Raw genomic sequence first — 18,080 nt, 5'->3', positions numbered from 1 at the left:
CAGTGCCTCTCATGTGAAGAGGCAAATGCCTCTTGTAAAGGGGCAACCCCCCCTCTCTTTTCTATCGTCAAAATAAATGTGGCACCAAGTAAACAGTTCCTTCTTGCCCTCCCGTGTGAGTGAACTTACGTAACTTAGTGAGAGGGCAACCAGTGCCACGTTTTAGTATACAAAGCCAGTTCCTCTGCGCCACAATCTAAAACTCTCCACTTCCTCCAGTCTCTCTCCCTTAATACTCACTTCCAGTCTGCTGCCACTTTCTCCCCTTGTACATATCATCACCTTACTTTTACCCACATCTTCAACTTCCTTCTTTTGCACACCTTCCCAAACTCTATCATTAACATCCTCAATCCCTCCTCTGATCCTGCTACAAATGCAGTGTCATCAGCAAACAACTGGCTTATCTCCCACTTTTCTCCATTTTCTTTAACCATCTCCAATCCTTGACCCACTACCCTTGTATTTAAGTAACATAGGTAACTTATGATAAATGACCAGTTACAGGAGTTTTTACTGCACAGACGGCGGATGAGTACATAACTGAGGCTTTCTGCAGAAAAGGTCAGAGGGCATCTAAACAACTATGGTACATAAAAGTAGTATCTCTGTGTATATTGATTAATACTTTAATTAATTTTGATAGGTAATGATTGATAAATTATAAACCTACTTCATGCAAAAATAAAGTGGATAGATTGTGTGAAGTCAGGTAAATAGAAGTAGAGTAGGCTTATAGACACAACATATTGGCATCTGCCATTGGCACTTGTGTCATGCATCCTTGTATAAAAGGAGGGGACATAGGCCCTGGAATCCTCTCACTCCCACGCTCATGCTCTGATCATACCTCTTGATCTAAAGTAAGTTTACTATTTCTATTTCTATACAATGTAAATTACTTTTTGCATCCCTCTTTTTTTTCTATTCCAGTGAAGATAGAAAATCCAAATAAAAGGGAAATAGGCATGCTAGGTATTGGATTGAAGGAACTGATCAAATCACAGTCAGGTGTGATACATCAGCTCAAATACAAATGCTACTCCGTGACATATAAATGGGGGTCTCTCCAGGATCAATTTTCTTCTTCACTGGATGAAATAATTGGTGTGTACAAAATACTCAAGTGGAAATAGGAAGAAAGAGAATCTAGGTCACTGAGTGAATTTAAAACAGTGATCAATCATAGAAACAGAAGTGCATCCAACATATTTGTTGTTTACATACAATAGGCATATGAATCAAAAAGGGAGAATGCCTTGCTCAAGCAGTTTAAATAGTATCGACAATAATCTTGACTTCGAGGAATTCGCACAGGTAGGAGAAAAATATTACGATGTGGGAGATGGTAGGAGTGAGGGCAGAATAGATGATGAATATAGAGACAAGAGACAAAATTAAATCATTCTAAGACAGGGAGCACAGTTTCACGATTTCGAGGAATCCACACAGGTAAGGGACAGATATAGTAGGGAGGATGACAGGAGTGAAAATAGGATGGATGAAATATTACCAAGGGTAAGAGAGAGATATCATATAGAGGAAAATAGAATTGAAAGTGGGATGAGACACAATGAAGTCAATCTAAGACAGGAGGCAGAGTTTCATGGTTTCAAGGAATCCCCACAGGTAAGGGACAGACATTATAGTATGAGGGATAACATGAGTGAAGATAGGATAGGTGAAAGATTACCACGAATAAGAGAGAGATATTACATGGAGGAAGTTAGAATTGAAAACAAAAGACTTCCCTGGAAAAGAGGAAGATATTATGACTTGGTAGATAATAGGAGTGAAAATAGAATAAATGGGGAACCTAGAGTTGAATCACATAGTGAGGTCTATCCTTAACAAGGAAATGGTCTCTCAAAGGGAAACAAATAGGGTTGGTGCAGTACGGCCTGCACGATGGTCAACTTGGGTGAGTAGTGAGAGAGGTGTAGAAGATATTATCATAAAAGCAAGTCAGCTTACCCCCAAATTTAGTGAAAGGGACCAGAATTGTTCTTTTCTACATTTGAAGGTATAGCAAAACAATTGGGATGGAAAAGGGATCTCTGGTCAGCAGTGATAAGATCTAGTTTATCCACAAAAGTCTTAAATGTGTACATGGTATTTGATAGAGATGGCATATATGATTATGACCAGATTAAGAGTGAAATGTTAAGGGCATATGAGATTTCTCCAGAGTATTTCAGAAAGAAATTCAGAAAAGTCAGGAAGAATATTGGTTATGGATATATGGATCTAGACAGGAATGTGAGGAGTGACCTAGACAAATGGATGCACGTGGAAAATGTGGTAACTATTGAGGTCTTGGAGGTGGTAGCAATTGAACAATCCCTTAACTTACTGAATAATGAGGCTAAGCTATATGTGACCATACAGAAATGTAAGACCTTATTACAAGCAGTGAGTTTTGTAGAAAATTTTGCATTGAGGACAAGTGAAAATAGGGAGAAAAGTGCATTACAAACTCAGAGGGTGAGAACAGAGGTGCAAATGCGATTCCAAGTCAAAGATATGTGAGGCCACAAGTAGGGGATAGTTGGAGAAAACCAGTCCAGTGTTTTAGCTGTGGGAGAGGAGGGCATAGAAATCAAGATTGTTATGCTAGGCCAAATGAACAAAGGTACAGGAAGGAATTGGGAAACAAGCAAACCAGGCAGGAGACCGTGTGTGTAGAAGGAAACAAGAGGAATGTAAATCAGAAGAGAAGATATTATTCCTGCAGAAATTTTGGTCGTGGGATGAAACTGCCCCAAGAGAAATGGAAACAAAACTGGAGACAAGAAAAGGACTCTAGCAAGGCAAAGGAGAAGGAAGTAGCAGGCAAGAAGGATGATAGTACCGGTAATTGCTTTGTAGGTGAAAGTAGGTTAGACAAGATGAAAAACACAGGAGTCAGCCAAGAGTGGTTACCTTATGTGAAAGATGCCAAGATAGGAATAGAGGGAAGTGAAAGGAAGTATGCGGTAAAGGTTTTGCAAGACACGGGCATCCTGCACCATTGTGAGACCAAATGTGATGCCAAGGTTAGAAAGTAGGCACATAGGTTAGTTCACCATGGAATTGGCTGGAGGAGTGACGACATTAGTACCCATAGCTACGGTATTACTTGAAATAGATGGTCAAACAGCAAGCATTGAAGTAGGAGTAGTGGAACATCCAGTGAAAGGAACAGATGTCCTCCTCAAGAATGATGTAGGTGAGATAGTCCAGATTAGGCTCAAGACAGTAAATGATCCCATGACCAGACAGACAAACAATGATGAAGCTGACATGGAGGATCCTGTGGTGGTCATCACCAGATCTCATGCCAAGAAAGCTCAAGAGGAAGATGAACAAGGTGATGACAGCTTAAATCCCCTGTTTGAAGCAGATGTTGCAGACAACATCCAGAAGGAGTCACAGGATGAACATAGCATGGAAGAGAAGAAGGCAGCAGCAGAAGAAAGATGTAGGAGGAGACCAGGGAGGTGACACCCAAGCAGAGGAAATAATCTTTGAGAAAGCCATAGATAGAGAAGAACTCATCCAACTACAGCAGGAGGACCTGGAGCTGAAGGAGGTGTACCAAGCAGCTGAGGAGGAGCATGAAGAAAAGGAATACAGCAAAACCAAGTTTGTCATGGAAAATGGTGTACTTCTGTGAAAATATAAGGCACCACAAAAGGTAGGATGTGATGTTGTTACCCAAATTGTAGTTCCACGGAAGATTAGCGAGAAGATTGCAAGGCTAGCTCGTGCGACTACATATACTCACCTTCAAATCACCAAGACCAGACAATCTTAAACAAATTTTTTTTGGCCTCATTTGTCAGATGCCAAGAGGATTGTTAAGCGATGTATTGTGTATTGAGTGACTGGGAAGACCATTGAAACAACTTAGAGCAGTGGTTCCCAAACTAGGGGTGGGGGGCGCCCCCCTAGGGAGGCATGAGGAGGATACAAGGGGGGGCGAAATCATCTGCTCAAAAATATTTGTTCAATTAGAATAATAAAATCATTCAAAGAACAAAATCTGCCATTACATACATGCAAAGTATAATTATAGGAGTCACTCCAACCCGTTTTCTATTGGGCTAGTTCTCCTTACACGTTTTGGACACATCACCGATACCAATCACACTGACACCACTGAGGGACTCATCACAAACTCCCAATACTTCAATCCTAGAATTTCTAATCTTGTGAGGAAGAAGCAGCAGCATCCATCTCACTAAATTAGTTCATAAATTGTGCCTTAGTCTCATGAATCTTTCCGAATATTATATGCCATGTTTTCAAATTATCTATTCTTAAAATTGCAAGTCAATTTTGCCAATTTGCTAATGTTCAAACTTTTTTTTTCGCTCCCTTTGAACCAAATGTTTCGTTTTTAGTTACTTAGAAAAATCTCTCTGGAATGTACTATTAGTTGTTTGAGTGGCTTTCATTATTAAGATTTAATACAAACAGAAATCTGTTTTCCTGAACAATGCTAAGAAATTAATGCAAGAATCGTTTCACATGAACAAAAGAGGGAATAGGGGCATGCGGGTCTACTGGAAGCAAAAAGGGGGATTCAGGTAAGATAGTTTGGGAACCACTGCCCTAAAAGGTACCCATGTGCCAAGTTCCTGACATTGAGGAACCTCTCGGTAAAGTGATTATCGATTGTGTAGGACCTCTCGCAAAAACTAAGTCTGGGAAGTCATTTCTCCTCACCATGATTTGTCAAACTGCATGATATGCTGAAGGAATGCTGATAAAAGACAACCTGTCACCTGACAGATATATCAGCAGAATTGTGGGAGAGACATACGGACTACTGCAGAAGATCAAAGTGATGTTTCGCAGAGTGAAGGATATAAGCAAGATAGAATACAAAGGACAGCAACCAAACTGGTCCCCAGCCTGGCAGATAAACCATATAAGGAAAGACTAAAAGCAATGGGTCTACCAACTTTGAAAGATTGAAGATAAAGAGGTGATATGATTACAGTATTCAGGTCATTAAAGAGATCTACTGATTAAAGATTGGAGGGCTTTAAGAAGTCACAGGAACAAATTAAGAGAGGCTACAAGTCTAAAGGATATGAAGAAATAGTTTTCCATATAGATGCATAAATACTTGGAATAGCTTACAAGGTGATATAGCCCAAAATGGAAATATTATTTATATTACATTATATTATAACCACCACAAATATATGAATTCAAAACTAAATATAATAATTGGAAATCAAAGATATAAATTAAGTCTGAACTGTACATGAACTTGAGGCTAGGTATGATTGATTGGAGAGTAGGAGACAGGACCTAATGAGCATCACTCCATTCCTGTATACTACAATTATGTGAATAAATTAGGTAAAGTACAGAAAACATCATGAACCTAAAAACCCTGTACAGTGAGACCTCTCATTAACGGATGTTAATTAGCTGTGTTTGCGGTGTTTTTGCTGTGTTTTCAGTGTCTTTGGTGCTGTTGTTTAGTGTGTGCAATCACTATGCCACCCAAAAACCAATCCAAATCAACGGATTATTCACATCAACAGACACCGTTACCACCCTTTTAGTCTGTTGATGAGAGGTAGTACTGTACACATATTATAACTTTGACAAGCAAATTCACCTTGGTATACATGAATTCTTTTTAAATTCCTTGAAACTTTATTTACCTACCTTTACAGAAACGATGTAATGTGTGACTTTCCCCACTGGCTTCTCAATTGTTATTTGTACCGTTTCTGCATAGGGTCTCACTTCAAAATTTTTTATCTTTGAAGGAGCTGTGTAAAAACAAGAAAAATATACAACTTTACAGGTCTGTGAGAAAAAGTTTTACTATATCATTTGATAACTTTCATGGGAAAACATAATGAGGAAGTATGGAGAGTCGTGGTTATGAGGATGCATGGAGTGGGAAAGGAGGAGGGGATTATTTCTGTTCTGATGTCTGTTAGGGTTTGTTTTCTTTTATTCTGTTGGATATGGGTATACTGTTACACATTAGTGTTATGAGTCCACCATTGTGATAAGTTTTGTCTTCCCTGATTGCGGTATGTTCAGTGAACACAGGAAGTATGGTATGTGGTATAAGTTTAGTTTCCTGCATAGGCGCTACTATGCTGTGGCTATGGTAGAACTGTTGCAGGTGTGTTTGAAATGCTGCTGATTTGTAATATGTATGCAGATGATCTTATCATCATAGCCCAGCACAGCAACTACAAAACAGCTGCCTAAAACACCCAGACGATCTCAAACTCTGGCTGAGATAAGACAGAAAAGCAGCTCCACCCCAAAAATCATCAGTGACATTACTTACTTCAGATAATCATGAATGAAAAAAATATCCAACAGTCAAACTAAATGGCCAACTTCTATTACTGAAAAAAGGGGGGAATGGCCCTCACTTCTGACAAGAACATGTCTTTCATTCCATTCATCAAGGATTTTGCAATAAGAGCATAAGAAACGTAACATAGTAAGATCAACAGCAAACAAAGGATTTGGCCAGTGGGAGGAAACTGATTAGTCTACAAGCAATTCATAAGAATGAAATAGACTATGCCTCTTCAGTATGGTTTCCAACCATCAGGAAATAAAATAATTTAATCTACAGACAATACAACACACAGCATTAAGAAAAATAATAGGATACACTAAAACAACCCAAACAAACCAGCCATACTCTGAAACCAAGATCTTATCTACACAACAAAACAAAAATAATAGGCATACAATTCTACTCAAGAACCCTCTACCCAACATATCCCTTCCACCATATCACACAAGCAAGACCAACTGGACACAAGATAACAATCCCAGCAACGTACTACACAAACATCTGCAACAACCTCCCACCAGCATTGCAGAATATGTCCATACAAAACAAATGCACACCAAGATCATAAAAAAGTACTGACCCTAAGGCAAGTACTCCACACAACTCCCATATGCTCTACTGGGAAGTTCCTCCCCAGAGGAGCAAGAACTACATTGACACTGTATTCAGGCCACCTCCCAGTGTTGAGGCAGTATCACTAGAGAATCAGCCTGGCCTGATCACAGCTTCAAAGTATCTTAGATATAACCACCACACAAAAGATACTGACCACTTCATATTACACTGCCCCACTCTCATCATACCCTAACAGCAGAACAAAATATCTATCATGAGTGATATACAGGCCAGGTCGGAGGCCACTGCCAGTTATCTAAGGGTTTGGGTCTCCTGGAGAAGGGACCTTGGGATATATATATATATATATATATATATATATATATATATATATATATATATATATATATATATATATATATATATATATAGATATATATATATATATATATATGTATAGATATGTATAGATATTTATATATATATAGATATTTATATATACATATATATATATATATATATATATTTATATATATTTATATATTTATATATATTCATATATATACATATATATATATATATATATATAATATATATCTATATATATATATATATAATATATATATATATATATATATATATATAAAATAATTACAAATCTTCATATTTGGGGGACCAATAAATTAGTCTATTTAGCAAAGAATTAGATTTTTTTTTTTTTTTTTTAAGCTTGCTGGCTGAGCGGACTAGGGTGTCGTTACTTACGGCGAAGGTCGAGGTGAGGGCAGTTCAAGTCCTGCCACCAGCGAAGTTGAACCAAGGGCATGGTTCATCAAATTCCACGCTACAAAGCCCTCCATGAGGGGCACCGTCCTAGCCTCCCGATAGGGGGAGTGTGTGACGTTAAACCATATCATCATATCATCATCATATATATATATATATACTTTTTATCCCACAGTCAGAAAAAGAAGACACTAATGTCGAACATTCTGTATATTTCGATCACTAACTGTGACCCTCTTCAGCAGAATGAATACATAGTGGAAGGCATATACATATATACAAAAAATGTGAGGTGGGAAAAGGAACAAGCTCAGGTAACGTGACCGACGCTCCGCGGGTCACGTGGGATTTTGTGACCTTGGAGTAAATGAGGTAGCACTTGGTTGACTGCTGAGGTAGTAATGCACCTGACTGCATTACTACCTCAGCAGTCAACCAAGTGCTACCTCATTTACTCCAAGGTCACAAAATCCCACGTGACCCGCAGAGCGTCGGTCATGTTACCTGAGCTTGTTCCTTTTCCCACCTCACATTTTTTGTATATATGTATATGCCTTCCACTATGTATTCATTCTGCTGAAGAGGGTCACAGTTAGTGATCGAAATATACAGAACGTTCGACATTAGTGTCTTCTTTTTCCGACTGTGGGATAAAAAGTTTATTTTACTAATGTGCCATGACATTACTTTATTGTGATATATATATATATATATATATATATATATATATATATATATATATATATATATATATATATATATATATATATCAAGGCATTCTCCCCCTTACAAGGGAGGTAGCCAAAAAGGAAAAGGCATAAAATCATTCCTACCCATTCCATCCCTGAATACACTCCACACCCTTCCACCCTCCCTCTATCTTAGCACCTCCTGGACGATGGGTCATCCCTGCACCTTGTCCACTGCCCTGGGTCAAGGGCAGCGTTGCAAGACACAGCACATCCACAGTAAGGCCGCTTCATTAAATCAGCAACCCACCCTCTACATCCCCCCATGCATGAAAGGAGAAGACGGGGAGAAATCCCTTTGGGCTGCGTCAAATTTTGCTCACACATACTACCTCACCCCCCATCCCCCCACCCATTTCACCTCATGCATCACAACATCATCCATATACAACCATTCTCCATTCACCCCTGTCTTCTGCCCTCTCCCGTCCTTCCTCAACAGACATTCCCCTCTTCCCCAAAGCCCCCTTCACTCCATCCATCCACCTCATCCTAGGATGTCCCCTCATTTTCACTCCCTCCACATCTGCCTTCCATACCTCTTTTACTAGTCTTTCTTCACTCATTCTTTCCGTGTGTCCAAACCATCCTAATACTCTTTAATCAACCCTATCTCCCAGCTCCCTTCCCACCCCTGTTCTCCTCCTCACCACCTCATTTCTCACTCTATCTAGCCTAGTATCCCCCATCATACTTCTCAGACACCTCATCTCAGACACATTCAAGCTCCTTCTCTCTTCCTCTCTTATGTTCCATGTTTCTGCCCCATACAGTGCTGTTGGCACAATCACTCCTTCATATAGTCTCCTCTTAGCATCCATTCCCAAATGTCTATTCCTCATTACACTTTTTAATCCACCAAGGCATTTACTCACTTCTCTCAATCTACATTCTACCTCACACCTCCACTCCACCTTTTCCTGCCACATTTGCTCCCAAGTATCTAAAACTATCCACTTCCTCCAGTCTCTCTCCCTTAATGCTCACTTCCAGTCTACTGCCACTTTCATCCCTTGAACATCTCATCACCTTACTTTTACCCACATTTATCTTCAGCTTTCTTCTTTCACACACTCTCCCAAACTCAGTTACCAACTTCCTCAATCCCTCCTCCAATCCTGCCACAAGCGCAGTGTCGTCCGCAAACAGCTGGCTCACCTCCCACTTTTCTCCATTTTCTATAACCATCTCCAATCCCTGACCCACCCTTGCATTTACCTCTCGCACTACCCCATCCATGTACAAGTTGAACAGCCAGGGCAACATAACGCATCCCTGACGAAGTCCACCTTTACCTCGAACCACTCACTCTCTCCATTTCTAATCCTGACACAAGCTCTACTACTCTCATAAAAACTCTTGACAGCTCCTAGAAGCTTTCCTCCTATCCCGTATATTCGCAAAACCTCCCACAGTACCTTTCTGTCTACTCTGTCATAAGCCTTTTACAGATCCATAAAGGCCCAAAAAACATCCTTCCCCTTTCCTATAGCTTTCTCACATATCGGTCTTACCACAAAAATCTGATCTACACAACCTCTACCTGTCCTAAATCCACACTGTTCCTCACCAATCCCTCTCTTCCTCTCCTAATCCTCTCAATCAAGATCCTCCCATAAGCCTTCCCAACTACACTTAAAAAGCTAATCCCTCTGAAACTACTACATTCACACTTGTCCCCTTTTCCCTTGTAAAGCAGAACTATACAGGCACTCCTCCAGTCCTCCAGCATTCTACCCTTTCTCCAGCAAACATTAAATAACCTCACCAGCCAGTCCACCATCACTGTACCTCCTTTTTTAAGACATTCTGCATGGCATCCATCCAGACCAGGTGCCTTACCTGCTTTCATCATCTTAACAACTGCCTTCACTTCATCCTTCCTTATTTCTCCTCTATTTTCCTCACTCATCATGGTCATTTTCTTAGCATTTCCCACTGCAGCTATTTGTCCCTCCCTATCCTCCTTCACATTTAGCAACTCCCTAAAATATTCTGCCCATCTTCCCCATATTGCCTTCTCTTCCATTATCATCCCTCCATCTGCACCTTTTACCTTTTCTTCTCTACTTGATTCACCTCCTCTTCCTCTTTTAATTTCTTTCCAAAACATCTTTTTATTACTTTCAAAATTTTCTGTCATACTCTTATCCATTTCACATCTGCTCTCCTCTTTGCCTCCTTTACCTTTTGCTTTACTTCTCTTTTCTTTTCTTTGTACCTCTCATATGACTCCCTCGTCCTATTTTGTAACCAATCTGTGAAAGCTCACTTCTTCTCTTCTACAACCTTCTTTGTTTCTTCATCGCACCATTCACTACCCTTCCTTCTATTTCCTCCTGTCCTTCTTGTTCCACACACCATCTTTGCACACTTTGTGACTCCCTCCTTGAACCATCCCCATTCCTCCTCCACTCCTAGCTCTACTCTATCCTTCACTCCCTCCCACTCCTCCCTCAGCTTCTTCTTGTATTCCTTCTCCTTTTCCTTTTCATTTAAAGAGTTCACTCTAAGCACCTTCCTATCTTTTGTCCTTTTCGTCTTTCTCCATCTATCCTCCACTCTCAACTGGCATGAGGGAAAAAAGGCATAAGAAAATGACAGTGATGAATGTGGTTAGATGGGTGTCATGCAGTCTTAAAATAGCCACAGTGATTATGGACTGGCTGGTGTGGCTTAATGTTTGTCTAAAAGAGGGTAGAGTGTCAGAGGACTGGAGGAGTGCCTGTATAGTGTAGTAGCTTCAGAGGGATCAGTTTATTGAGTGTAGTTGGGAAAGTTTATGGGAGGGTTTTGATTGAGAGGATTAGGAGAGGAACAGAGCGAGTAATTGAAGAACAGTGTGGGTTTAGGACAGGTAGGGGATGCATGGATAAGATTTTTGTGGTAAGACAGATAAGTGAGAAAGCTTTAGGTAAAGATAAGGATGTATTTTGGGGCTTTATGGATTTGGAAAAGGCTTATGACAGGGTAGACAGGAAGGCACTGTGGGAGGTATTACAGATATATAGAGATAGGAGGAAAGCTGTTAAGGGCAGTCAAGAGTTTTTATGAGAGTAGTAGAGCCTGTGTTAGAATTAGACATGGAGAAAGTGAGTTTGAACTAAAGGTGGGACTTCAACAGGGATGTGTTATGTTGCCTTGACTGTTCAATTTATACTTGGATGGGGTGGTGCGAAAGGTAAACACAAGGGTAATGAGCTGGGGATTGGAGATGGTTAAAGAAAGTGAAGAAAAGTGGAAGATAAGTCAGTTGTTGTTTGCTAATGATACTGCACTTGTAGCAGGATTAGAGGAGGGATTAAGGAAATAGGTTATTGACAGAGTTTGAGAAAGTGTGGGAAAGAAGGAAGTTGAAGATAAATGTGGGTAAAAGTAAAGTGACGATATGTACATAATGTTCCTGGCTAAGAAGGATATAAACGTGAGGTGTGTCACATATGGAAAGAATAGAGTAGAGATGATTATGATAGAAGTAGAAGACAGAGATAAGAAGAGCAGAAAGTTTGTAATAAACTACGTGCCCCCAAAAACAGCCTCGTGGGAAGAGAGTGAACATAAAAGTATGTTAGAAGACATAAGAATAACATTAAACAAGATAATGGAAGATGAAGGAAGAATAGTCATGATGGGCGACTTTAATTGCAAAGAAGTCTACTGGGATGAGATGACAGTAAAGGGTAGAGAAGACTCATGGGGAAATGTTCTACTTGAGATGATTATTGACCACACAATGACACAGTGGATTCAAGAGAACACTAGGTATAGAAATGAAGAAGAACCATCGAGACTAGACCTAATAATCACATCAGAACCTGAAATAGTGGAAAAGATAGAATACCAGGCAGCAATGAGTAAAAGTGACCAAATATTGATAGAACTAGAACTAAATGAGGAAAAATACATGAAAAGAAACGAACAATATAGAAAAGGAAGACTGATGTATGAAAAAACAAATTTTGATAAAATAAGAGAATTCTTTCAAAATGAAAACTGGGAAAGAATACACAAAGAAGATACAACAGTAGATGAGAAATGGAATATTTTGACAAAAATTTATTAAAAAAAAAAAAAAAAAAAAAAAAAAAGAGTGGAAAAGTATGTCCTAAGACAAAAGCAAGAAAAAGAATATGTAAAGTGCTGGTACAACAGAAGTTCTATGGTGTTAAAAGACAAAGGAGACAAAGCTTGGACCAAATGGAAGACAAAAGACCTGAAAAATGGAAAATATATACTTGTTATAGAAATGAAAATGTACAAGCATGCAGAGAGGAAAAGAGAAAATATGAAAAAGATGTCATAGAAAAATTTAAAGATCAACCAAAACTATTTTACAGATTTGTAAACAACAAACTGAAAAACAAACAAGATTTGGAGAAATTAAGACAAGGAGGAGTTGAATACACAGAGGAAATAGAAATGGCGGAAATTATGAACAAGCATTTTAAATCAGTGTTTACAAGGGAGAACATACAACCTGAAGAGATCGAATGGAAAGAGAAAGTCCCCCCTTATGAAAGAAATAGAAGTAACAAAGAATGAAATAATGAAACACTCGAGTAATCTTGATGTCAGAAAATTGCATGGACCAGATGAAATAGCAAACTGGATTTTGAAAGAATGCAGGAATGAACTGGCAGACAAAATACATAGCATAATAAACAGTTCCTTGAAAGAAGGTAAAGTTCCAGAAGATTGGAAAAAAGCAAATATAGTACCTATATATAAAGGGGGAAATAAAGAAGAACCTACCAACTATAGACCAGTTTCTCTAACAAGTACAATAGCAAAAATTTGTGAAAGAATTATCAAAAGTAGATGGGTAAAATATTTAGAAAAAAAAACAGCGTGCTAAATCCAAGGCAATTTGGATTCAGACAAGGACGATCATGCGTCACCAATTTAATATGTTTCTATTGAAGGCTAATAGATATAATACAAGAAAGATGGATGGGCTAATTGTGCATTTCTAGACCTAAAAAAAGCTTTTGACAAAGTACCACAAAAGAAGTTGCTTAAGAAATTAGAAACTGAAGGAGGAATACAGGGCAAACTGCTTAAATGGATGGAAGACTTTTTACAAGAAAGAAAAATGAGAGTAGTGATAAGAGACAAACACTCAAAATGGGATGAAGTAATAAGCGGTGTTCCACAAGGAACAGTTCTGGCCCCAATAATGTTTGCTATATATATTAATGATATGGATGAAGAAATTGAAAGTTATATGAGATTCTTTGCAGATGATGCAAAACTGTTAAAAAAAGTGAACACGGAAGAAGATTGTGAATCACTACAGTGATCTAAATAAAGTATGGGAATGGAGTAGGAAGTGGGACATGGAGTTCAACACTAAAAAGTGTAGTATAATGGAATTTGGAAAAAGCAAAAACAGAATAACAGGAGCATATAAATTGGGAGAAGAAGGAATAAAAAAAGTAGAAAATGAAAAGGACCTGGGAGTCATTGTTATGAATAATATGTCACCTGAGAAACATATAAATAAGATTTTTGGAGAAACTTATAATTTAATAAGAACAATCAAAGTGGCATTTACATACCTGGATGAAGAAATGGTGAAGAAAATTCTAATCACTCTGATAAGACCAAGATTGGAATATGCAGCAACAATGTGTTCACCAAGTACAAAAAAAAATTATAAAAAAAATTGAAAGAATACAAAGAGCAATTACAAAATTGGCACCAACACTCTCAAAACTATCATATGAAGAGAGACTAGCAAAACTTGAACTAGACACTAGAGCAAAGGAGAGAGGAGATTTGATAGCTATTTACAGAATCATGAAAGGCATAGAAATTACTGATAGAGAGAATCTGATAAAACGGGATGATAGAAATACAAGAGGACACAGAAAGTAAATAAAAAAAGACAGCTATAGAAGAGATCTAAAAAAGAACAGCTTTCCTCACAGAGTAATAGACAGTTGGAACAAGTTAGATGAGAAAGTGGTGTGTGCAAAAACAATACATCAATTTAAAAATAGTTTAGATAAAATGAGATATGAAGACGGGACACCACGAGCATAGCTCCCCTTCCCGTAAAATACAACTGGGTACAACTAGGTAAATACACACATGAGAAGCAATCGACGAAGGACGTCCCAAAATACACTCCAAACCACTATTTAGCGAGTTAACAACGAACTATTTTGGAATGATTTCGGAACAAGCCAACAGCTGCCTGGTTGTTTATATACAGGAAGGGGGTATTTACCTAGTTGTATTATACGGGAAGGGAGCTATGCTCGTGGTGGCCAATCTTTGTATCTTTAAGCATCAAATTTATTCTTAAAATCGTGAATAGTATTTGCACACACTGTTTTTCCATCTAAGTTATTCCATATATCCAGCATTCTGTGTAGGAAGCTATTTTTTTCCTCTCTCTTCTATAGTTGTCCTTTTCGAGTTTCTTTTCATGACCTCTTGTTTTTCCATTTTCATTTTTCAGTCAATCTTTTCTGTCAAGGATTTCCATTCCTTTCATAATTCTATATATAGTCAGTAGATCACCTCTTTCTCTTCTTTGCTCTAGTGTTGGTAGTTCTAGCTTCGATAATCTCTGTTTGTATGTTAATTTGGAAAGAGCTGGTGCCAACTTTGTTGTTGCTCTGTATTCTTTCTAGTTTTCTTATGTTCTTTTTAGTACTGGGTGTCCAAAGTGTTGCTGCATATTCCAGTTTTGGTCTAATCAATGTGACTAATATATTTTTTATCATTTCTTCATCCAAGTATTCAAATGCCATTTTCAATGACCTTAGTAGGTTGTATGTTGCACCTACTATTTTGTTTATACAGTATGTCTGTCCAGTGTCATGTCATTGCTGATTATCACTCCAAGGTCCCTTTCAAAGTGCACTTTTTTTTTTACTTCATTTTCACCAATTTTGTAATTTTTTGAAATTCTGTTTTTGCTTTTACCAAACTCCATTATGCTACACTCATTCTTTTGGGTCTCTGTTTTTTTTTTTTTTTTTTTTTTTTTTTTTTTTTCATTTCTTAGTGTCTTTTTCCCCTCATTTTCCTTATTGCCTATTTCTTTTTTTATCCATACATTTTTGTAATTTTCACTTTTTGCCAACTTTGCTGTTTTTTCTTATAGTACTTCTACTATCATTCGACACCTCAGTTTAATTTTTATTGGTCTATTTTTTTTTTTTTTTTTTTTTTTTTAAGAATATAGTCCCATTTTATGCACTTCTTCTTTTTCCATTTCTTGTCCCTCCTCTTGTATCTCTTTCAGAGTTTCTTTTGATGTGTGTTGGCTACAGATCCAATTTCTTGTGTATTGGTTATGTTTGTGAGTGGAGCACATAAGATGAACTCATGAGATTTATGTATTTACCTAGTTGTATTTTACGGGAAGGGGAGCTATGCTCGTGGTGTCCCGTCTTCATATCTCATTTTATCTAAACTATTTTTAAAATTATGTATTGGTTTTGCACACACCATTTTCTCATCTAACTTGTTCCAACTGTCTATTACTCTGTGAGGAAAGCTGTTCTTTTTCACATCTCTTCTATAGCTGTCTTTCTTGATTTTCTTTCCGTGTCCTCTTGTATTTCTATCATCCCATTTTATCAGGTGTTGAATTACATATGTATGTGTGTAATTCATAGGATTTGTGCATGCTGAACATATGCAGGAGTCTGGGTTGAAGATAGGTTGGAAGGAAGTGAGTGTTATTGATTGAGTTTCTAGGCCTGTTGCATAGACCAGGTAGTGGCTCCTTGTTGCCACACCTGTGGATGAAGGTGGGGTGAGGGAGTAACAATTAACTTTTCCAGCAGGCACTGGTGTTGGAATAGGACGATGCTCATGTGACCCTTTGTCCATTTCAAAAGTCAGCAACCCTTCTTGAAGACTTGTCACTCGGTCACCTCATTTCTAGGGTAACATGCACATGTGTGAGCTTTCATGTTGTGCTCTGGTGTCAGAGTGAAAAGCTATCCTTCTAATATTTTGGATGTACTTAGAAATTGATTCATCATCCAGCTCTAATATCTTTAAATTACTATTGTAATCATTAACATTTATAATGAAATCCACAAAAAGGACTTTATTCATCAACAAACACATGTAGAAATGTTACCATGTCAATTTATGTTCCTACCCTCGCTATCGGACACAGGATCTAAATCTTTCTTTGTTGTTTTTCTCACGCCCGCATTGTCAGATAGGGTGAAAAGATGCCACGTAAGCACGGCCAGACGGCTGAACAAGGTTATTGAGGTTTTCTCCAAATTGTCCCTTTTTTAAAAGGGAACTAGTCTGGTAGACCAGGAAACTAATCTTGGAACTGGTCTTGGAAACCAGGGAACTAGTCTCAAAACTAGTCTTGGAACTAGTATGAGAGACCGAATTGGACGCAAGTTCTCAATTCCGTCCCTCCCCCCGTTTGGGAAGTGTTTGGAATGAGGCTGGAAGAAATAAATGCAACAATTGGAAAATGAAGGTCGAGTTTCCTTTCAACCACGAATGGAAAGCAGTATTAGGACTCCTAACACCTACCCACATGTCCCAGGTCCTACCATATGACTAACCTGCAGCACAGTACAACTCCTCATCCTTCGGTTTGTGTTATTGGAAGTCAAGGAGTAGCGGAATAATGCTCGCTTCCTCCAGAATATGGGTTACAATCTGTAGCATCTGAATTATTGTTGATGAGAATATGTATATTTTTTTATTCTTTTCTTTTGTCACGGTTCGCCGTGACACTGGTTTGTGTAAGGTCATGAGAAAATGGAAAAACAAGAAAAAAATAAAATTTGTTTCTCATTCAAATACCCCACAATTATCCAGTAGTACCCTAAAAATTTCTAGACTATAGGCAAAATTTGACAAATGTGTTGGAGACATTATTCTTAACTCCTAATAGATATAATATTCAAAATCTCTTAGAGTTCTCCTGACATTCCTTTCAATATAAGAATATTGCTGTACAAAATATTATCAAAAGCACAGGTACTTACGGTCTGGAAGAGTGCAGAATTGTACAGTTTTGGTTAAAGCTTTACTGTCTCTATTCTTGATCAAAACATCAACAGCATAACAAGTATCTGGAGTAAGGGAATCCACAGTTGGCTGAAAGGTAAATCCTTCTCCAAGAAACACAGAAGAATCATTGAAATGTTGTATGTTGATGAGGAGTTTACAATTATTCACATTTTGTGTTTCCTGAAACAAAGCATTCCAACATTACATATAATCAAGTTAATATATACTATCAAACACATATTTACCTAAATGTCAAATGAGGTAGTCATCCTTCTACTGGTATCATGTAATTCAGTGCTACCTCCTTATGACTCGATGGCTATCCAACCCTATCATGAGTACTTAATCCACCCTTTTGCCATGCATGGCATCCCTCCAGTGCCTGGAGATAGGAGTCCTAATGGCTGAGTAATGCCCCAGTGCTATGGTTGCACTGAAGTACCGCCATGAAACTAACAATATGCCTTTTCATTCCTTTATTCAGGCCAGGACATGTGATCCCTCATGACTCAGAGAAGCAAGTCAGCTGAGATGCTTGATTTGCACCTTTGAGTCATGCTTGCTCTAAGCCAAACAGTTACTGCCTTGGCCAACACTATACATGAAGTCTGTATCTGTTTCTCCTCTCAGTGCCTAAGTGTTGG

At 38.3% G+C, this 18,080-nt stretch overlaps 1 protein-coding gene across 5 annotated transcripts in view; it reads right to left on the bottom strand.

Annotated features, from left to right (window-relative positions):
- LOC143040605 (uncharacterized) overlaps positions 1–18,080 on the bottom strand; it is a 535,837-nt gene that overhangs the window by 240,081 nt on the left and 277,676 nt on the right. For 4 of the 5 annotated variants that reach the window (XM_076211732.1, XM_076211735.1, XM_076211734.1 and 1 more), the window contains 2 exons: positions 17,412–17,616; positions 5,671–5,777 (listed from right to left, as the gene is read on the bottom strand). In XM_076211732.1, the coding sequence (XP_076067847.1) occupies positions 5,671–5,777; positions 17,412–17,616 (312 nt within the window). The remainder of the gene's footprint in view (positions 1–5,670; positions 5,778–17,411; positions 17,617–18,080) is intronic. The other variant, XM_076211736.1, reaches the window with a different exon arrangement.

The sequence above is a fragment of the Oratosquilla oratoria genome, chromosome 29, assembly GCF_046742065.1.
Source record: "Oratosquilla oratoria isolate Oo_2021 chromosome 29, ASM4674206v1, whole genome shotgun sequence".
Classification (NCBI taxonomy): Eukaryota; Metazoa; Arthropoda; class Malacostraca; order Stomatopoda; family Squillidae; genus Oratosquilla; species Oratosquilla oratoria.
Note: the sequence above shows the minus strand (reverse complement) of the source record. Positions and strands in the feature narration are given on the sequence as shown.